Source organism: Acipenser ruthenus, chromosome 7 (genome assembly GCF_902713425.1).
Source record: "Acipenser ruthenus chromosome 7, fAciRut3.2 maternal haplotype, whole genome shotgun sequence".
Classification (NCBI taxonomy): Eukaryota; Metazoa; Chordata; class Actinopteri; order Acipenseriformes; family Acipenseridae; genus Acipenser; species Acipenser ruthenus.
The window spans coordinates 58,047,394-58,071,083 of NC_081195.1; the positions used below are offsets into that span (position 1 = coordinate 58,047,394).

Genomic DNA, 23,690 nt, shown 5'->3' on the forward strand with positions numbered 1-23,690 from the left:
GTTAACCAATTCCCCTCTCATAACCCTCTCTAATGTGACTGTACCCTGTCCATTATACACAGGAAGTCAGTGATATGAAATAAACAAGGTTGTGTTATGCAACCCCTGTTCATGAAAGTAAAGTGAAATTACATATTTTATATCTGGGCTGCCATTAAGAATAATATTTTACTATGTAATTAAGTTTAAAGAGAAACCAAAACAAAAGATATACCATTAAAGACCATGGTTTTTATTCAAACAAACAATGTAATTTAAATAATTAAATTTACAAAATGTTAACAAAAACACAAAACAGTTGCACATTGCTTTTGAAAAGCAAATTCATTTTGTCAAAGTTCCTGGTATTCATTAAACAGGCACAAAAGCCTAGATAAATAAACATGTCGGAGCATCCTGGCAGGAAACACAGTTAGCATTGCATCCTTACATCTGCAAATCATCTTTATTCATATTTGCATTAAATTAATCAGAAACGTAGATAAAAGGTGCTTCCTTCACAAACGTCTTTGACATTAAGTTTCCCTTAAATACCTTAAATACAATGTTATATATGTAGTATGCACCATTCATTAAACAAACAGTAAATATTATATCAGGTGACATGAATTCACACTGTTTCAAACTGTTGAAATTAACTAATAATATCTGCACCATTTCGGTAAACCTGTATTGTATAAAGTACAGTAGAATACACACTTAGGAATAACTGTACTCCAGATACCTGAAACCCATATAGCACACATAACACTTTGATCTCATGTGTCTGTTTAAAAATACATTCTGTACAATATTACTTAGTATGTATAACTGTGTTTGGACACCATTTGGGATTGTACATATAAACTAAGCGTACTAAAGTTTTTCTAACCACACTTCTGTACAGTGGTGATGTATCACCTTTTGGGGAATAACAAACCATTTCATTTTGTATGCTTCCCTATATGGTTCTTACATCTTCTTATCTTTCTTAGTGTTGAATAGAGCTTTGATATCCAGCATCGCTTGACGAATGTTCTGCCCAAAGCGATAGGAGTCCTGAAGAAACATACAGCATAAGATATGATTAATTATGCAGGTTACAAGCCAAAGGCATTTTTTTATCCATATACACAAATACTGTAGCATCTGCCGACGACAAATCTTAAGAGCGACGGTCCTGGCTTTAATTCCAACATTTCATTGCAAGAATCTGGTTTTAGACAAAGCTTTGATAAACAGATGGAAGCATTCCAGGTTATTTACTGTATATAGATATACAAAACAGACAGAACAGATAAACTCAACTGATAGAAAAAAAGAATACTTACAGTTTCAGGACTGGAGAATTTGCTGGAAATATGGAAAGTGATTAAATCTTCTCCTACGATGATATACGACACACCATATCCATCATCTGCTACCTTTAAAAAAATGGTTTATTTTGATTACCCTTTCAAAAGTGTAAAGTGTATTTAGAACAGCATGTTGCATGTCTATTATAACACATGAATGTTTTATCATGGTGCATGAAAACATGGTAATGAGTACGAGCACGATAAAAGAATAGTAAAACTGAAAAAGTACTACACAGATTTATGACAGTGTACATTTATATGGGATTTCTGCATAACAAAGGTAACTTGGCTTTTTAGGTCAGGATTGAGATGCATTTGCAAGATAATAATCTATGTGGAGGTCTGTACTGCTGAATCTTTAGTGGTACCCACAGGGCTAGTGATCCATCATTTTTGAGGTTCACCTGATGTTTCACAACAATTCATATAGAAGGACTTACTGGTCCAAATCCTCCTCCAGCACTGATGTACTGAGGATATTTATTCAAATCAATCATGTTGAGCTGCTGCTGAGGAGTCTGGCTTGTGGACAGCCGCCAGGGTTCAGACAGCACCTTATGACCAAGAGATAACCTATTATCAGGAAACTGAAGCACTATAGCATGAAATCAACAAGAAACAGAAAGGGTTACAATAATTTGTTAATAGTAATTAGGGGGCACCAAGGATCAACATCACAAAACTACCACTCTCTTTTGACTACTGGCAGTGGACATCTGGACATCTCAGCATAGGAGCACAGGACTGACTTCCCAAATAATGTTTACATTTATTACTTATACAGCCCGATTACATTCTATTCTGTCTCTGTCTGATGCTAAGTTAGTACATGCCTTTGTCTCTTCTAGACTTGATTACTGCAATGCTCTGCTTGCTGGTGTCTCTAAGAGGGTTCTCAACAGGCTGCAGTATGTTCAGAATTTGGCTGCTCGGGTTTTAACAAAATCTAAATCCTGCGAACATATAACTCCTGTTTTGGCATCCTTACATTGGCTACCTGTCAAATTTAGGATCGATTTTAAAAATCTGCTGATGACCTACAAGGCCCTAAACGGATTGGCTCCATGCTATTTAAAAGATTTGGCACACAACTATATTCCATCACAGAATTTGCGGTCAATGGTACATTCAATGGGTAACAGGGTATTTTGCAGTTATGCATCAAGATTGTGGAGTGATCAAAGACTCTGGGACTGGATATTTTTAAAAAGGTACTTTTATACATTTGTATTTCCTAATGTTTACATTTTTTAATTGTAATGTCTGTTATGTCTCTTTTATTGAACTGTACAGTGCTTTGTAGGGATGGGATGAATACAGCAGTTCCGAATAAATTTCCTTTAAGGTCTCACTGAACCGACACATTTCAGTTGAAAGCCGGTTAAACTTTTAAAACACACAACTAGGTTGTGCTGTGTGTATAATCTCCAGAGTGCTTTCAATAAAAAACAAATTGTCGCCTTTTAATCTGTAAACAGGGGAGTTTCGTGTGGCCGATGCAGATCCACATTATAAACACATAAGCATAACAATAGTGTGTCACGTCTTTAGGTAGGGTTTTTAAAAAATCCCTCTTGTTACTATTCTTCAATCTATTGATGTTGAGGTTTACAAGTTTTAAATTGGGATGAGGCAAAACATACATGATGATAATTGGCCAGTTAAAAGCTGACAATTCCCTTTGAATCGAAAGCACTCTGCAGAACCTCATGACATCATTTACCATGTTCAAATTAAATGTCGGTTCAGTTTTTTTTTTTTATTAAACCCTTCATGAAGACATTACACACTATTGTTATGCTTATGTGTTTATAATGTGGATCTGCACACCTGTCTACAGGTTAAAAGGCGACAATTATTATTATTATTATTATTATTATTATTATACTGTATCATTTTTAACATTGACTGCTAATACTTAACAAGCACCTAATGGAAAACTTAAAAGGCAGACACCCATTCCTGATATGCCTGTATAACAGATTGTTGATATGCTGTTCTCTTCAGCTATGGTATTCAAAAAGAGCCTTTAATAATGTGTACAAACTGTTGCAGAAAATGAGTGAGCTTTGTTACCTGTTTGAGGAATGGGGAGTCAATTCCCAGGTATTTGGACACAACATAGAGACAGAAAAGGTGCCGATCAATGCCCGCTCCAGTCATTGCCAGTCGGTACATGTTCTGATGTTTCTCAGCAGCCACGTGGAACAGCTGCAGTCTCTCTTCATTCTATTCAAATAGAAATGAATGACTCAATCATTCTTCACACATCCCCACCGCCCATACAGTGCTTACAAGGAGCCAATTCAAAACCAGTTAGTGCTGAGACAAATATGCGAATATTCGAACGAATATTTTTTTACATGTATTCAGATACAAAAATTAGATGTTCGTATTCACTAGAAATGACGAAAATACCTTGAACTTATTTCCCAGCTCACCAGAATTTGCACAACAGTTTCAAAAAATGGCAAATGAAAAAGAGCTGTGTGTGATATGTGAGATTAATATATATATATATATATATATATATATATATATTGTAAACGAGCCTTGCGACTCGGGTTCGTTTTGCCCTTTAAAATACCGACCAGACACAGATGGAGAGTTTGAGAGCGCTGTTGCGCTAATTTTTAATAAAGAACCGATGAACAAAACAAAACAAATCACGAACACAAAAGACCCAGAAACAAAACAAATACCTAGCTCTGTACAAGCCCTAACTAACTCACAGGAACACCCTGACTACACGTGGGACAGCTAGGCTGTTTCCCCACTAACAATACACCAAAAACCACACAGGTTGAATACCGCACTTTTTTTTTTCCCTCTCACGACTGCCAGGACGCAGAGTAACACTTTCTGCTCCCTTCTTCTCAGCAGCCCCGAGCAAACTAACTCTTCTCTTTTTATACCCTGCACCTGGATCCAATTTAATAATACTCACCAGGTGTAGGAGATAACTAAGCAATAAAACAATTAACACAACCAATTAAACAATACAGCACTAGAATCAAACCAAACAAAACCATACATTTTACTGCGGGGATGACTCCAATCCCATCCCCACTGTGTTACACATCCTCCCCCCCAAGTGTGCAACACTGACTGGCCATTCCAAGGCCACCCCCTCCCCTAAAGCATAACCACCCACCCTCGAGTCCACAAGGTTCCACCTTCTTCCGATCCTTCGGGTGGGCTTGAGGATGGGTGGATTCCTCCGGCGCTTCAGGGTAGGGACCATGATCCGGCGAGGAGGGACCCAAACGGCTTGCTAGGGGCGACCGACGCGTAGGCCGGTACCCTGGACGGTGCAGCGACAGGCAGAGGTGTGAGCCACGGGACCTGCGCAACGACCTCTGAGACTCCAGGGGGAACACAGCGGGAGGAAGGGGGAACGCCAGTGACGTCACACGACCGCGTCGTGACGTCTGAGGTTTCAGGGGGAGCGGAGCAAGGGACCAGGTGAGCAACTGTGCCTGGTGGTGCCCCGACCTGGGCACTAGGTTGAGCACAGGGAGGTCCATGCATTCCGGCAGGGTGTCCACGAGCACGGGGCAAGGGACCGTACCCACCAGCGCCGGACTGCTTTGCTGGGGTGGAGGTCGGGGTTGTGGTGGTGCTGGGCACTTTAGCTCCTCTTCCTCATTCAGCTGCAGCTCCTGCTGCAGCTCAGGCAGCTCCTCCCCCTCTGGCTCGGGCGGCGGCAGCTCCTCTTCCACAGACAGCTGCAGCTCCTGCTGCAGCTCGGGCACTGCCGGTTTTCTCTCCGGAGCAGGCAGCTCCGGTTCCAGAGCTTGCACCTCTGGCTCTGGCTCTGGTACACGTGACTCTTGCTGGGGTGCCGGCCACACCAACTTCTGTAGCACTAGCTCCAGCTCTGACACGGGGAACTCCTGTTCCCATGTGGGCAACCCCCAGTCTTGCCTTAACTGCTGGTTGCACTCGATCTGCTTGCGGGTTGCCTCCTGCATCTCCGCCGTGGACTTTTCTAAAGTCCTGATGAGCTCTGCAATGTCCATGATTCTTAATTGTGCTGGTCTGTAGGGCTGAGTACCGCTGCCACCATATGTAAACGAGCCTTGCGACTCGGGTTCGTTTTGCCCTTTAAAATACCGACCAGACACAGATGGAGAGTTTGAGAGCGCTGTTGCGCTAATTTTTAATAAAGAACCGATGAACAAAACAAAACAAATCACGAACACAAAAGACCCAGAAACAAAATAAATACCTAGCTCTGTACGAGCCCTAACTAACTCACAGGAACACCCTGACTACACGTGGGACAGCTAGGCTGTTTCCCCACTAACAATACACCAAAAACCACACAGGTTGAATACCGCACTTTTTTTTTCCCCTCTCACGACTGCCAGGACGCAGAGTAACACTTTCTGCTCCCTTCTTCTCAGCAGCCCCGAGCAAACTAACTCTTCTCTTTTTATACCCTGCACCTGGATCCAATTTAATAATACTCACCAGGTGTAGGAGATAACTAAGCAATAAAACAATTAACACAACCAATTAAACAATACAGCACTAGAATCAAACCAAACAAAACCATACATTTTACTGCGGGGATGACTCCAATCCCATCCCCACTGTGTTACAATATATATATATATATATATATATATAAACACAGAATCAACACAGCAGCTCTTGAGCCTCTATTATAGTTTTAGACAGCAAAAAGTAAACAAACCAGATTATGTGTGCACCCTTAGTGATCTCTATGGAAAGCCATCCGGCACAAAAATGCGTTGTGCTGCTTTAGAGCGAGCCAGAATCTCATGGGACAGAAATGCCTCGCTTAAACAGTACCCAACTTCCTGAAAATGTTGTGTAGTGACTTTTACATAGACTGCATATATTATATATATTTTGTTGTGACTTTCTGTTATGTGGAATGTAATAAAAGAGAACCGAAACGGTGAGTTTTTTTCCGCTTCACTTTACAACGCCATTTCCATGTTTGTTTTATTTGAAGTGTTTAAAGTTACATTTCAGTTTTCATTTGCTTGTTCAGCTACAGAAAGGCACAAGTAAACCTCACGTTATTGCTTTACGAAAATGTCGATGGTCACTGTTTACTGTGAAGAAACGGCAATGGCAAGGAATGGAAAAAAAAGTAAAAAATAAATAAAATGTGTTGTCAACTTTATGTATATTTATTTCGGGAATAAACAAAACAACGTTTAAATTGAACTGCTATTTGGCATCTTTTGTTTTGTAGTTAATTCACTGGGGTAAATTAAATCTTATATAACTTATTCTTTACTCCTTGGATATTTCTCTATTTTAACGTGTTACATATTGTAAGGTCTTGCTGTAAAATAAAGGCACACACACAGGGGCCACGGCCATGCCCTCTGCCCTGCTGTTATGCTGTCTCTGCCTGCGTTCAGAGCAATATAATGGCTTTTATTACTTTTAGAAATACAAACGAATATCCGAACGAATATTTAAATTATGAGCGAATATCCGAACATGAAAATCCCGTGTTCGTCCCAGCACTAAAAACAATCAGCCATGTTCGAGCCATATTCATTATTTTTTTAAAAAAGCAATTGCTTTGGAAAATGCAGGGGGCTTATAAGACAATGAGGCAGACTGCTGTTTCTAATGAAGAAACTTGCTTTATCTATACTGCCCTAGTTTTGTAAAAAGAAAGAAAGAAAAAGGAACATATTGATTTTGTATTACTGTATCTTTTAGCTTATCTTAGTAAGTATTTAACAGTTTCTACCAGTTTGAGTTGCACTGCATAGAATTCAAAGTTACAAACAACTTCAACTTCTTTCCCCTTAGAAACACATATATAAACTGACTGGGAAGTAAAATCTTAGCAACACAATACAATAATAAATATATATCTTACTGTTTTATCTGGATTCTCCATGGCATGAACAAATGCTGTTGATTCAATGGTGCAGGAGCGCACAGTTTCTGTTCGACCTTCCCGGAACAAACGGGTCATTGAAGCTTCATATGTCAGGCAGAACTCTCCCTTATCCTGAATGAAAACACAACCAAGCAAACAAACAAAACGGAACGTGAACCATTTAGCTACATTTTTCACTTTGAAAAGTTTCTTGAATTAGACTGTAATTGTAGTTGCACTGTAACTACATAACCATCTGTATGATTACTGTATTATAACACTATAATAAGTGTCATTTCATGTTAAGTGCAACCAAAATACCATAAGAATGATATATACACCAAGGTTATTTTATCTTTATGTTAATGCAACAAATTATTCTTGTTGTAAACCCAATGTTTCACCTTTTGATAAGGGCATACACCTTTTAATTGTCTAAGAATTGTCAGATGATAGTGGCTCCTGTATTGGAATGAGTTTGCTTAAGCTTCCCTTTAATATTCCTGGAGGTTAAAGATGCCCAGCGATGCTTTTATGACATTGATAGACATGAGAAGAGAGATAAAGCAGATCCAATCCCATTACCTGTTCCAGATATACAAAGGCACCCTTTGAGAAAACAGTTCATTAACTTTTATGTGCAATTGCTGGTTACAAGGAAAGGAGTTGGTAAATAAAAAGAAGAGCTTACCCTGAAATGTGCCAGTTGTAGAGCAATCTGTATAAAGGCGTCAGGACTTGTTCTGCATTTTTTAATCAGGCCTTTTCCAAAGTCATCAAACAGACAGCCGTGGAAATCAACGTCATCTGCAATCACTTTGGCCATCTTGTAGGAACTCTCAGTAATATCCTGGCACTGTAAAGGCATGGCGTGTATTACTGAGAAATGAATTGGTGAAATGTTGTATCAAATCAGATGGCAGATAAAGCTATTTTTTTAAATATTATTTTTCAGTATTTTGACAGATTTTTAACTGGTTTAGAACCATGTGTAGTGAAGTTATATTTACTGTAGAATGGTCTGCAGCTTTGAGTCTTTCTTTGAACTGTATACAGGTTCATAAGACTACAGAATAGTATGTTTGGTGTTTTAATTGCAGTATACTATACCTTCTTAAGCAGAATTTAGCCATTGACTGACTTAAAGTTACCTCTTGTGGAATATCCCACTTCAGCTTGCTTGGGGGGGATAGCATCTTGTTCATGTCTCCTTTGCAGTGTCCCTCTTCAGTGTATCCCAACTGAAAATGATCTGTTGATAAAACAAACTGAAAAGGGAAAAAGATGAAGCTAGGGTTGTGCATCAATTCTCCAGACTTCAGTATTAACCCCAAATATTTACACGATGACAGTGTATATATAACTAGCCCATACTGGGTGCTTTGTTCGCCTACTCTAGTTATTAGACCTTGCTCTGTAATGATTAATTTGTGATAGGCTTTAAGGTGCTTTAATGCATGAAATGTAATGTATTAATTTCATGATTGTAGGTTTTATTATCTCGAATGAGAATAAAATTGCCAAAAGTACTGTACCTCCCACATGTGTCCAACAATTGGTGCATCAGCCCAGGAATGCTCTGCATTAACTCCCAGCTTCCCATTCTTATAGGCAATCAGGTTAAAAGACTTATCAAACCACCTGGAACAGAAAACAATACATCATCCACAACAATAAAACATGCATGTGTTATTGTGTGTCAAAGAAGGAACAGACATGCAATAAGGAAATAATGCTTGTACAACAGGCTTTTCTTTATTCTAGAAGTCATATGTTATTTAGTGTTTAGACCTGTATGCTTCATGGGAACAGAACCAGATTATTTGATTTTATTCATAAAGCCGTCTTCAGCACGTTTTATGAAAGTGATCTCAGACTACGAAATTCAGAAACATCTCTTTAATTCCTGTTCAGATTAAAAATTGTCCTCTGCTAGATCCTACCTGTTGTAGCATTTCCCATGTAACAGAGATTTTGCATAGGAGTCAATGGATCTTAGCTTCTCTTTGTCATAGCCTTGCTCCTCTTCATCCAGAGTCATGAATATGGCTGCTTTCTCAATGGCGTCAAGAGAGACCTTGTTAATCCCCTGACTAAAGAACTTGACACGAGCTCTGGCCCAAGGAATCCTAGAAAAGGAGATCTGTTTCAGTGACATCACTTAATACCACTGACATACTTCTTTTGTGCAGCCTTTGAAAAGTATGTTCTGAGAACCTTCTTACCGTTCACCTGCGGTCAGTGCAGCCAGCTTGAGTTCCCCAGGCTGTGGCTCTGTTTTATCATCCAGGATCTTCTGGAACTGCATCTCCAATTCGCAGGGTTGGAGGTGCCGGCCCCCATGATGGAGCCACACCTTGTAGAAGCGGCCCTTGTGGTACACCACCATGTGCTTGCTGTCCTTTAAATGCTGAATAAAATCTACACAAGGGGGAAACACATGTACTGATTTGTATTTTCACAGTCATCCATTATCTGCAACCTCTTAATCCTATAGAGGGTCATGGTGAGCAGGAGCCTAACCCGGCAGACGCAGGGCGCAAGGCAGGACTACACCCTGGACGGGACGCCAATCCATTGCAAGACAACTAAGGGACAAATAAGAGACGGCCAATCCACCTAGCCTGCATGTCTTTGGACTGTGGGCGGAAACCGGAGTCCCCCGAGAAAACCCACACAAACCCAGGACCCTGGAGCTGTGAGGCAGCAGCGCTAACCATCACACCACCGTGCCGTTCCTTTCATATTCATATTCATATTCCATATTTTGAATTTATCTGGGTTGATAATGCTTCAGTTTGCATGGGTGCATTTTGTAAAAAAGAGGGCATCTGCTTTTATAATATAATATAAATAATAAATTGCATAACATATCATGTCAGTTTGCTGACCTTGACATCTGCTGCCCATCTCAACAATAACTATACATGCTGCGAAGAAGCTTATACTAGCAGGAGATATTACAGGCTTGGATAGGCATGCATGAACAGTGACTTATCTAATTAAAAAAAAAAAAAAAAAAATAAGTAGCTTGAAATATAATAATAATAATAATAATAATAATAATAATAATAATAATAATAATAATAATAATAACAACTGTTAAACATTTTGTATTACGATCAACAAACACTATTTACTATTACTACTGCCTAAAAGTGGGTGTAACACAATTAAATTCTCAAAAAGTAATCCTTACCGGTCTCAATGCCTGGGATCCTGGTAGTGTTGAACATCCTTTCCATCTGATAGGAGCACATGGGAACAATGCCTAATGCTCTCATCTGGCAGCACAAAAAGAAATTGGTCATTTTTCGGAATCAACTTTTAATACAATTCATAAATGATTTTGTATTTATATTTTACAATCGTGGCTAACGCATAATATTCTGTTTACCGTTAGACCTTTACCCAATGGGACAGATTCTCCAAGCTTTTTAGTCCACATCGTTAGCAGTGTAAAGCCCCTAAATCAAATGTCTGAGATGTTAACTGGTTTAAAAAAATGGGTGTGTTTTTCCTTTGTGCTTATGACAATTTGAAGTAAAGAGCTTTGAGAATGTAGCCCAGCATTTTGTCTCTTTTTCTAAGCTTCTTGGCAGCAATTCATAACAGGCCATCTTATGCCTTTTTATTGGCCTATATTTATCTACATTAAGGCTGCATCCACACTGGGTCCATTTCAAACTGACTCGGTCTAGTTTGTTTCGTTTGAAACAATGTATCAATGTGCTTTTGCATGTTTTTCAGGACTGAGTCCGTTTGTGTTCACAATGCAGTTTGCAAGTGCACTCGGCTCGTTTAATGGTGTGTGAGCCGGATGTTTGCAATATCCTGCAAGGCATATAGAAAGATGACATCTATTGATGTACTGGTCCGTTTTTAATATAGCAAGTTATAGGCCCTGTCCACACTATGTCTTTAAACCGTATTAGTTGCCTTTAAACTGGCTTGAAAGTGTTAAATACGGTTTGCGTCCACACTATGCAGCGTTTAATACCGTACTCAAGAACCAGACTCGAAACCACCTCAGGAGGTAGTCTCGAGTACGGTTCTAATTAGATTGCATCAGGTAGTGTGAATGAACAATTCACATCATTTGTCAGCTCTGTTTGAAATAAAAATTAAGGGGGCCAGAATTAGGCGCAGGCAAGATATGAAGGTAAAAACAAAGATTGTTTTGTAATTAACTGCTTTTTTTCTGAGATTCATTATGAAAACAGAATCAGCTCAATTTGTTTAAAGGGACGTCACCTGATTAAAAATAAAACCTTCAAGCCCTACTTGTGTGTGTTCGCATTTACTTTTTCCAAGATCAGTTCTTTAGTGTGGACAGGGCCTTAGGTTCTTACATACTGCTGTGGAAGAAAGCACTGGGGGAGCACTTCGCTAATTTAATTAATACATGTATTGAATTTAAGAGAATAATGCAGTTACACAATTCTGCACAGTTCTCCTACTGTCGGAATTAAACCGAGTAATTATTAGTTATTATTTTCTTCATATGGTCATCTAGTCAACACATGTTCAATGTACAAAAGGCCAGATTTAAAAAACAGATAATCTATTACCATTGAAACATATGGTATACACATAATCAGAATGACTAAACAAATAATCCATACAATTGTTTATTTTATTTTTGAATGGTGCTAACAAAACCTAATATAGTACTCTGCTATTAACATGTAGAGCACACTGATGCAGTTTTGTACTTAATAAAAATAAAATAAAAATACAATAGCAAAACCGGGACGATTAACAATTTTACTGTTTCTGACCGGGACAACAAATTAAGGCAGAAACTGTGACACTGCCAATTTTCACGGTAACTGTAATCTAGTTCTAAACGGACCCAGTGTGAACACACCCTTACTGATATCACAATTTCCAGTATTTTAAATCTTAAATAAATAAAGTGGTAAATCGGCATTAAGGTTAAATCACCGGACTGTGTTCCTCGCGGTCTAATTTCCGACGGTAGATCAGCATGGCATGGACTGCGTTGCCAGCCCGGGCAGCTTGCCGGTGAGTTGGAGTCACATATAGAAGGTCCTAAAGGGGACAGAGTAGGACATGATATAGTTACAGTACAACAGAATGTACTGATAATGGTACCATACACAAAATGCGTGGCACATTCATAGAATATACTTTATACCAGAGAGACTATCCACATTCTGGACTACAATATTAACTGTATATCTCAGGTTTTGGGGTTGACTGTCCCTCAGGATCTTTGCCTCGACACTGTATTGTTATTCGATGTAAATTGATATTCTAAGTTTAGAAACTGTACACATGTCTGTTATATGGCTAAACGTATATATTATGTATGTTGTGTAGAATTTGTGAAAAAAAAAACAGAATGTCAAAAAGACAATTGATGACTGCAAATACAGAACTGCACTGTTGTCAAAACATGCCTGCTGCCTTTACCAAGTGAGGTTATGTTTGAGCAGCTCTATTCCTATTCTCTCAGTCGTGTGTATTCTTTCTGCACTTTCTTATTCTTCTGCTTTATAAAGGGTACACACATACACCTCACTGATCAAATGGCTTTTTATTATTATTATTATTATTATTATTATTATTATTATTACTATTATTATTATTATTATTATTTATTTCTTAGCAGACACCCTTACCCAGGGCGACTTACAGTTGTATATAAAAAATACATATCAAGAATTACAGTACAATTAAGAGCAAGATACAAAATACAATGACTTCAGTCCTAACAATAGCAAATACAAAACACAGTACGATTTGATAGAGGGGCAGTTCAAGAGCAGATAACAGTGTTGACAGTTACATCAGGGTTAGTATGTTCTCAATTATGCATCACACAAAGAACATTCTGCCACCATCTACCATCTACACCTGCACATGTTGGGTGAGGTGTTTCCACAATGGCTATGCATATGGACTGTTCTAAAAAAAACAAAAAACTGTGCTGCAGAGTTTCTTACCATGGCGTAAAAGTTGCTGTTCACCATGATAGGGCTCCGGCCTCTCAGGTAAATATACTCCTCCCACCAATCACTCACCTTCCAAAAAAACAAAACACGTATCAGGAACACTTCCACCCTGGGACTGTACAATTATTGCACCTACATATTTAATTTTACTGTCAGGGTCCAGCAATACTGTTTTACAAACAGATTTGCTCATCAGAGTACTCCCTGTTGACCTCAACTACTGAAGTTGCTTATAAGAACCCAAATTAAAAGGCACTGCACCATTCAATGTTAACCTCAATATACACATACACTCGTTACTTGTCTAGTAATTTAAACACATTGAATCGTTGTTACTCACATAGTTAGTTGCCCACCAGGATTTCAGGATCAGGTATTTTTGTAGTTTGGGGGCCGGGTCTTTTTTAAACTCATTTGCCAAACTTTCCATCCTGTTATACTGCTCATCATCCAATAGGGGGCGAACTGACTCTAGGTACTACATGGAGAAACATTTTACAGTGAGCACTCACATATCCAACCCTATAGAATATTGACTTCAGTGACGGTTAAACGACTGTGACGCATATCTGATTATTTCATCTGATTTGACGTGTATGTAGGTGAGCACGTTGTAACCTGCCCCCTACCACCCAAACAACCCCCTGCCCTGCACACACACACACACACACACACACACACACACACACACACACACACACACACATTTCATACAGAAACAAAAAATAAGACTTGGGCTTGAGGAACTGTACAGGGGGACGTTGATTCTTTCATTGACATTTATAAGCACACGAGTTGGGGGAGTAACAGCAATAAAAGATAAAAAACTTTTTAAAACTTTTTCAGGGAAAACAAAAAAGATGCAATGTCAAAAATACATAGCTGAAAGGGCTAGGATTCCATTTAGAGGATTCCATTTAGAAGTACTGTAGTTGGTTTTGCTGCTACAGTACTATATTTTCAACAGAAGTAGTATTTTAATTCAGAACGATACGGTTCTGAAAATATCACTTGCCAAAAGAGATGACTGGACACGTGAACTGTAATACAGTACATACTTTTAAATCCGGTACGTATTATAGCAGTCTGTAAAATTTCCCATTAATGATACAACAGCAAAATGAAATCAAAATGTTACCCATGCACAGAACTGCGTAAAACGTAAAAGGCAATGCAACAACGCCAGTTTCCAGAATTAAAACAGTATCCAAAGTCAGTCTTCAAAATTGCAGAATATAGTGCTCGATAAAGCCCTAATGTCACAGTTCACTTGCAAATGAAAATGCCAAAAGCAACTAAAGGTGATTTTTTTTTTTTTTAAATGCATCACAGTATCTAAAACTGTCTATGCTTAACTTTTACATTACTGTGCCTTGTCTCGTTCGCTTCGTTTTTGGAGGAAGCGCTGTGTAACTGCAGTGCACAATAAATACAGACTGATTTGTCATGCCAGAAAAAAAAATAAAAATGCGGGCTGTGACGGTTAAACAAGTACATTGTAACACTGAAGAGATGGGCTCTGCATCAGAAAACTGGTGACGGAGTCGGAAATCGCGTGTGATGGGTTAGTGCATTAATTTGTTACATATATGGGGATTGATTTTATTCTTATCCAAGGGCGATAAAACGCAACTGACGTGTATCTGAGTGTCGTATATCCGAGTGCTGACTGTATTACAAACAGAAACTTTACAAGACTTTTCAGACACTATATTTAATCCATAATTATAAAACGCTCAATTGTAATATAGGTAGCAAAACTAAAAGAAACTAGTGAAATTCTTTGACGAACAGTTCGACATTTTTTCTAGTCTAAACGCCTGTCAAAGATTTTTAGTAGTTTATTTTAGTATTGCTAGACATTAAAAAAAAAGTAATAGTAAAAAAGTATTTAAAGCAGATATTGCTATAACTAAATGCAGTTCATAGTCTTTTTTAAGGGGGTGCGTTAAACATATAAGTTTGAAGTTTCAATGTTTTAAATCCTATTGCTCTTAATTTTACAATTAACAAATTAAATAAATCTAACTTTCAGTTCACTGACAGGTTGTGTTTACATTTAGAGTTGTTCAGATCAGGAGGCAATCTGTTCAACCACTCCTGCTGGGAGAGGGTTTAAAATAGCATCAGTCACCCACCCTCTTGATGGTGTCATCAACTCCAGGCACCGGCAGACGTGGCAGAGAGGCCTGGAAACTGTACAGCAAGGGCCTGCGTCCAGAAAACATCTTCACAAGGGTCTGGATTTAAAAAGGTGAAGGAAAAAGACAAGTACATAGCTTATGGTTATGACAAACACACACACACACATTTAACTTTTTCAACAAGCACACCTGCAAATTAGCCAAATACATTAATATATACTGTATGTAATTTTTAAAATTATTTTTCAGTATAAAACGCTGAAGCTAGGTAATTAGTCATCCTAGGGTAGCCTTTCTGTACAGTTACTAAGGGGTTGATCTGATCATTCTATACCCAGGTTAGCCACAACCATATTTTCTTAGAGCATTTTACAGCACTGGGATTACATGTATATGTGGCTATCCTGGGATTACCTTTAAAAGAGAGTGGGTAAATGAACCCTTGTACTGGAAAATGCTCTAAATAAATGAAGCCGTGACTTATACTGGCAGGGTACAGGTTGATCAAATCAACCCCTTGGCGCTGAAACCGTTAAGTAGTAAATGAGTCACATATTTTGAGAATATGATGACGTACTGCCCAGATCTTGGTAGTCCTACTCATTCTTCCATGCGGCTCAAACATCCAGCCATGGTAAGAAAGCAGCATTTTGAGTATGTAGCGGAGAACCAGGATCAGGGACACCCATAGGCCTGTAGCAAACAGCATGGCACTCAGAACAGTCTGGGTTTGAACAGCCAGATAGCCACTGCAATAAAAGGGACATTTTCAATATAAATCACAAATGGAATTGCTATTTATACATTGGGCTTCATGCTGTTGTAAACATGGAACTGTGCTCAATTTACAAGATACATTTCAATTCTATAGTTACTACTGTACATAGATCTCCAATGATTATAGTATATTGTGCTGCAATTCATAAGCAACAAGCAACATGGGAGGTAGGGCCTTTCCTTGTAGAGCTCCTGAATTATGGAATGCTATCGTCCTGCTATCGTCCCCTCCCTGGCTCCTTACTTACTTAACGCATCCAGTGAAACAATAATAGAAAAGATTTCACTTACTTCACTGGCAGAGTTTTTTTGATGCAATCAATCATTCCCATGGAGGGGTCTATTCTTGCATACATTGTACTCATGATAGCAATGACGACAATAAGCCAGCTTGAGGGGCTTGCAGGGTAAACCCCAGTCAGAACACCATTCTGTGAATAAAGAACGAAACGCACTTTAACACTGTGTACAGCATGTCTGTCTATTCCCACACGATTACAAGTCAGTTCCACCAAGCACTCAGTAAAATCAAAGGTAGTGTGAGGTTTACCTTATATCTGATTAGGCGTTTTCTCCATGAGGTTATTCCAGAAAGGTAAATGTTTTTAAGCGCCTCGCGGCTCAAGTGGAAGTCGATTCCATCTGGCGTTACAGTGAACTGGAAGGCGACTGCCTGATGTGCTTCTGCCATCCTGCAGTCCTGCTAGTAATATGGGACTCACTAAGAAAAGAAATTAACAAGGCCTTTGTTGATGTACATTTATATTTAGAATATATTTGCCTAAGTCGTTTATTTTAGAATTTGGAATGTTTACCACAGAGTTCAAAAACAATTGTTGGCAATGCTGTGACGTCACTTATTCGAAAAAGCGTCTACCGGTATATCACGTTTGGTTTATTTGCATACTTCGACAACAACAACATACTTCGGAAACTGCAACTTTTATTCATTAACGTTAGGACCGTTTTCAGTCAGTTAACAATATTTCTAACCTCTTCTGAAAATCGCAGTTAACTTTTTATGAAGGTTTATTCTTTAGATGACAATCGTGGCCGCATGGCAGACATTGATTTAGACGCGGTCTGCTACCAGTACAGTACAATACCTTGCATTGGGAGGTGAGAAATGCTTTTTTTCAGCCCTTTTATTTATGTATTTGTTTATTTTGGAAACCCTGAATTGGAACTTCTACTTTGATTTAGATTTAAATACTACTATTGTAAAATAAATAGATGATCTTAAACTATCATTAGATTATTTTGAGCCTTGGTTCAATATACTGCTTGTGCTTTCATACGCTGATGTCACTACTCCACTTTTGCACCAGTCCTTATCATACACGCCTAGCCTCCTAACTATAGACGTTTCAGAATGCATATAGCTATTCCGATAAACACTTGAATGTATAGGAACTTTTTCAACCTATACGTGCACTCATTCACGTCTTACTAAACCCAAGAGTATATTGCTGTGAACGAAGGCTCCCACAACGTAGCTCTCACAGCGCAGTGCTGGGTGCGCAACTCGTAATTTACGTAGTGCTTCATTGACTCTCAACTCCCCTACCACTTGACCATAATCACGAACTTTGGTTTAGGGTTAGGTAATTGTTGTGTGAATTTAAAATTACGACCAATACCCCACGAACCTTAGGTTTAGGGTTAGGTTATTGTTATTAAATAAACTTCGTTTTAGTACCTAAATGTATCACCCTTATCATGTGATCGGCGATTCGGACTGTAGCATATAATGATGACCGCTATTACGAGTTGCGCACGCAGCACTACCGCGTGTGAGCTAAACTGGGAGCTTTCGTTCTGCAGCAATACCGCTCTGTACTAAGCAGTCCAAAGTCATTAGATCAGCACTTCACCATATCTGCATAATTGCGTGCACAAAACATACTGGACACTGGTACCAGCAAGGAGTCTGTTGGTGTCCATTTTTCAAAAACTAAGATTCGATTATCATTTTCCCAATTGTCAACTCAGTTTAGTTTACTCTCGGTAAAAAAATAAATACAATATTTGAATGACGTTTCCTCACTGAATGTATGCAAAGATTGTGTCAAAAATAAAATCAGTAAAAAAAAAAAAAAAAAAAGTCATGGATTTTTGGAAAAGTTTGATTATTATATTTTAATATGTACTATTGTAAAATAATAATATAGTACATTTAGACTACTGCATACATCTTTTTGAAGTAACGAAGGGCATTTTATTTATTTATTTATTTATTTATTTATTTATTTATTTATTTATTAGCAGACGCCCTTATCCAGGGCGACTTACAGTCATAAACAAATACATTTCAGCAATCACAGTACAAGTATTAATACAATTAAGAGCAAGATAAAATACAATGACTTCGGTTCTAGCAATTACAAGTATGACAAAATACGATTCAATATTACCGTTGCTTTATGACTTGTTAAAATAATAACGTTACTGTGACAAAGTTATATTTTGTAAAGTTTAGTCATTTGAGTTAATGATATGCCAACTACAAAAATCTGCGGTTTTTGATATTTCTTCTTTGATATTGCAGTCGGGAAAAGGAAAGGCATTTGATGTATCACACACTTGGGAAACAGCCAAAACGTTCCTTAATAAGACATTTTTGGGCTGACACATTGATGGAGCCCACTGAGTACCAAAATTAAAAGAAGGAAGTACATTTTATCCACATTTTGTCTAGATGAGGATATTTTAATAGAGGGATTTCAAATTGAATTTCCGAAACACCAGGCATGAAGAATGCAGGTCTCTACATTCAGCTCGCCTGTACTACCTACTCTCAAATTGCTTTGTAAGTAATGTCGAGTGGGTTTTCTAAAGCTATTTTCTAAAGCTATTTTGGTGAGTAATTTGGAAAGTTTATGTACATATTAAACCAATCGAAAGCAGCAGTGTATAGTGTCAGCAGTGTACAGTGTCATACACAAACCAATAACTGTCACAGGGTGTTAAAAGGGTATACATTGTGAACCATAATTTTATCTGAAGAAATTTCAGCAGGATAGAACTACTGATAACAGCGATATCTTGTCCCAAACTACATGGATTGAGGGGTTGAAACCTTTGTTTTTACCCCTCCAAACACTGTGCTGAGGCATTGGTTAAGCCCCAAGCTATGCTCTAGTCTACAGTAAGGGAGAAGCACTAAACTCTGCAGTCAGTGGAGGCCCCTCTCATCCAAGTACTAACTGGGTACAGCCATACAAAGCACCAAGGTGGTATGGCTGCAGAGTATACTAGTTTAAACAGTGATAAATGTTCTATATAAGTCTCTGTATAAAAGTTTAGCTAATTTGGCCCTATGATCAAAGGTGGATGTTTGAAAAAACATTTTTTAAGTGTTTTTTTAGTAAAAGCCAGCATTCTGGTTGTTTCCTTTGAGGTCACCAAGTCCTAGCTTGTTTTTAGAAGTAGTGTAAAATGACTGAGTCAAGATTGAATGGCATTTAATTTTTCCATCACATGTGGCTGGAGTTGAACCAACTGGGACAGAGGTGACTTGCTTCTCAGTGAGAACAGTGAGAGTAGAGTGCTGGCTGGCAGTATTGTCACAGCAACCCTGAACAGCCTGCAGAGAGAGGAAATTACATTTTGTACTGCATTTAGCAGGATTTCAATTTGAAGTACAACTAAATGTAGGACATCTAATTCACATACAAATCTTTGCAGTTAAATGAGTTTGATAGTGGTAACATAATTGTTTATTTAAAAGCATTTTAATGGTCTTCATATACAACCACTTTTCCCTGAGTATACTGTCTTTCATAAAACTGAACCCCAATACTATTCATTTAGATCTGTTGTCTTTAGATCAATTGAATATACACCAACAATTTCTTTTAATACAGCCTTCAGTGAGCGTTAATACAAACTCATTAAACACAAGTATATGGTGCAAACAAAATAATTCCTGTAAATCTCTAATTTTCCTATGTGAAACACACATTATGGTAAAGGTGAATTCGATTTTGTAATGGTAATTTAGATAGTCCAGTCCTTCAAAACTAATTAATATTTTAGATCAGATGCTCTTCATTAACGGAGCACAAGCCAGGCTATTGGTTCCTGGTAGCTGAAGTGTTCAATCAATATAAATTATAGTTCTTGAAGCCCTTGTATGACGAAGGTGAAATGAAAAACAATCAATACATCTGGTTTGTTTTTTAAATAGTTGTGGAGTGGCCCATTCAGTAGGTTTAACCTTTTGTGCCACTGTGTCTGTTTTCCAGGATTTTAGAAGCACTCTGTACACAATAACACAACAGATCCATGTTTTTTGTAGTGTGTGTCCCACCTCAGCCACTGACTCATTGTGTGACCCTGAGCAAGTCACTTAACCTCCTTGTGCGCCATCTTACGGGTGAGACGTAGTTGTAAGTGACTCTGCAGCTGATGCATAGTTCACACACCCGAGTCTCTGTAAGTCGCCTTGGATAAAGGCGTCTGCTAAATAAACAAATAATAATAACACAGTCTCTCACACATACAAGTACAGAGAAAAAATGTATGCCCCCTCCTCCCCTGAAAGATAATCTTAATAACAATATCCGGAATAATATATATTGAAATAGCCCAGCATAAAAGAGTGCAGTTGAGGGGGGAAATTACCCTGTTATGTAACATGAAGAACTGAAAAACCAGAAAGAATTGTAAAAAAAAAAAAAATCACAGTGCACAGCTATTTACACACACTAGGGGTCAGAACCTGAAACATCCTAGTTATAGGACTTTAAATACAAAGCAGCATAACCATATTGAGAGTAAAGAACACCAGTACTTTTAATCACTAAATACCAAGCAGAAAGTATTCAAATAAGAAGAGAAAGGCAAAGGGAATTTGAACAGAAATCTCCCATATGGAAATCACTTACCTTGTTGCAAATTAGGCAGGTGGTAAACCAGTGTACGAGGAGTAAACTCTTCTAGGCTTTAACTCAAGAGCAGCTGGAGTGACTCCAAAGTATAACCTTCTTGAATGTTTTGTTACTGTGGAGCTGTGTCCTGTGTCAACTCAGTGCCCTTCAAACTAAAGTGCTCCAGGTGCTGACTGACTTTGTCCTGGATTGCCCCCTCCCCCCTCTCTCTCTCTCTCTTACTATAGTGGCAGCTCAACATTCTGCCTGTAACAGGACACCATCACCAGAGCACACTGACTGCATGTGTCAGGAACCTCTCTCGCATGGATCTCTTAAAATATAAACACACACTTCCCAGCCACCGATATCTAATGTGCATTCATTAGGACATAGATTTTGCTTCATTATTAAGCTTCATGCTGTATTTCTTTATAATATTGTAGCATGCATTGTTGATAAAGAAATCTATTAAGTTAGGATATTCAGTGTCAGGGATCATGGATGCTTGTTGGGGTATGGATGATGTTAGTGTGCTTGTTCCGCATCTCAAGAGGAGATGGAAGCCACTGATCTAATGATGCAGGTCAGCAGGGTGGACCGTGATGAAGCCATACTTCCCCCTCCTAGAGGGAACTGCCTGCAAATAAAGTGGAGGTTGGGGAGGTGGATGAAGTTACAACTTACAGACGTGCTCAAATTTGTTGGTACCCCTCCACGAAAAACGAAGAATGCACAATTTTCTCTGAAATAACTTGAAACTGACAAAAGTAATTGGCATCCACCATTGTTTATTCCATATTTAATAGAAATCAGACTTTCCTTTTGATTTTTTATTCAACATAATATTGTAAATAAGAAAACAAATGAAAATGGTATGGACAAAAATGATGGGACCGCTAACCTAATATTTTGTTGCACAACCTTTAGAGGCAATCACTGCAATCAAATGTTTTCTGTAGCTCTCAATGAGACTTCTGCACCTGGTAACAGGTAGTTTGGCCCACTCTTCCTGAGCAAACTGCTCCAGCTGTCTCAGGTTTGATGGGTGCCTTCTCCAGACTGCAAGTTTCAGCTCTTTCCATAGATGTTCGATAGGATTCAGATCAGGACTCATAGAAGGCCACTTCAGAATAGTCCAATGTTTTGTTCTTATCCATTCTTGGGTGCTTTTAGCTGTGTGTTTTGGGTAATTATCCTGTTGGAGGACCCATGACATGCGACTGAGACAGAGCTTTCTGACACTGGGCAGTACGTTTTGCTCCAGAATGTCTTAATAGTCTTGAGATTTCATTGTGCCCTGCACAGATTCAAGGCACCCTGTGCCAGGCGCAGCAAAGCAGCCCCAAAACATAACCGAGCCTCCTCCATGTTTCACTGTAGGTATGGTGTTCTTTTCTTTGAAAGCTTCATTTTTTCATCTGTGAACATAGAGCTGATGTGACTTGCCAAAAAGCTCCAGTTTTGACTCATCTGTCCAAAGGACATTCTCCCAGAAGGATTGTGGCTTGTCAATATGCATTTTAGCAAATTCCAGTCTGGCTTTTTTATGTTTTTCTTTCAAAAGTGGAGTCCTCCTGGGTCTTCTTCCATGGAGCCCACTTTCGCTCAAAAAGCGACGGATGGTGCGATCAGAAACTGACGTACCTTCACCTTGGAGTTCAGCTTGTATCTCTTTGGCAGTTATCCTTGGTTCTTTTTCTACCATTCGCACTATCCTTCTGTTCAATCTGGGGTCGATTTTCCTCTTGCGGCCGCGCCCACGGAGGTTGGCTACAGTTCCATGGACCTTAAACTTCTTAATAATATTTGCAACTGTTGTCACAGGAACATCAAGCTGCTTGGAGATGGTCTTGTAGCCTTTACCTTTACCATGCTTGTCTATTATTATTTTCTTTCTGATCTCCTCAGACAACTCTCTCCTTTGCTTTCTCTGGTCCATGTTCAGTGTGGTGCACACAATGATACCAAACAGCACAGTGACTACTTTTCTCCATTTAAATAGGCTGAATGACTGATTACAAGATTGGAGACATGTGTGATACTAATTAAAGAAACTAATTAGTTTGAAATATCACTATAATCCAATTATTTATTATCTTTTCTAAGGGGTACCAACAAATGTGTCCAGGCCATTTTAGAATATCTTTATAGAATAAGCAGTAATTCATCTCTTTTCACAGCTTCTTTGCTTTATTCTATGACATACCAAAGGCATGCAAATATACATGATAAAATAGCTTTTAATTTCATCACTTTTCAGGAGGAATGAAGCATTATTTCAATGAGCTGTAAGGGTACCAACAAATTTGAGCACGTCTGTATATGACAACGGCAACAGCTATGTGAGGGAGGAGGAATCGACAGGACAGGCAAGCCCCCATGGTCTCTCCGCTGAATCTCAGCCTATGCTTATAATGTGTCTGAAAGGAATTGTATTGTAAAGCAGTGTGGAGTAGTGGTTAGGGCTCTGGACTCTTGACCGGAGGGTTGTGGGTTCAATCCCCAGTGGGGACACTGCTGCTGTACCCTTGAGCAAGGTACTTTACCTAAATTGCTCCACTAAAAACCCAACTGTATAAATGGGTAATTGTATGTAAAAAATAATGTGATATCTTGTAACAATGGTAAGTCGCCCTGGATAAGGGTGTCTGCTAAGAAATAAATCATATTAATAAATTTTACATGATTTTACAACA

The 23,690-nt window shown here is 38.6% G+C and overlaps 1 protein-coding gene across 2 annotated transcripts; it reads right to left on the bottom strand.

Moving 5' to 3' along the window:
* Positions 1-211: 211 nt before the first annotated feature.
* Positions 212-21,180, bottom strand: LOC117415607 (carnitine O-palmitoyltransferase 1, liver isoform-like). 2 transcript variants are annotated; one of them, XM_034026167.3, is made up of 19 exons: positions 21,010-21,180; positions 16,671-16,841; positions 16,412-16,551; positions 15,921-16,092; positions 15,338-15,439; positions 13,540-13,677; positions 13,191-13,268; positions 12,166-12,273; positions 10,418-10,502; positions 9,444-9,639; positions 9,162-9,347; positions 8,754-8,859; positions 8,370-8,486; positions 7,910-8,074; positions 7,216-7,350; positions 3,414-3,566; positions 1,778-1,891; positions 1,311-1,403; positions 212-1,038 (listed from the first exon to the last, which is right to left on the bottom strand). In XM_034026167.3, the coding sequence occupies exons 2-19, from the start codon at positions 16,809-16,811 to the stop codon at positions 952-954; spliced, it is 2,316 nt and encodes a 771-aa protein (XP_033882058.3). In that variant the 5' UTR covers positions 16,812-16,841; positions 21,010-21,180; the 3' UTR covers positions 212-951. The 2 variants fall into 2 exon arrangements, with proteins under 2 accessions (XP_033882058.3, XP_033882059.3); XM_034026168.3 differs by lacking the exon at positions 21,010-21,180 and adding an exon at positions 20,433-20,619.
* Between the last annotated feature and the right edge of the window lie 2,510 nt (positions 21,181-23,690).

Coding starts and splice junctions, on each gene's coding strand:
- LOC117415607 (XM_034026167.3), bottom strand. CDS start 16,811: ATGGCAGAAGCACATCAGGCAGTCGCCTTCCAGTTCACTGTAACGCCA. Junction 9,640..10,417: donor GATCCCAGGCATTGAGACCG/GTAAGGATTACT, acceptor CCCCTTGTGTAG/ATTTTATTCAGCATTTAAAG. Junction 8,487..8,753: donor TTGTTGGACACATGTGGGAG/GTACAGTACTTT, acceptor TTCCCTTTTCAG/TTTGTTTTATCAACAGATCA.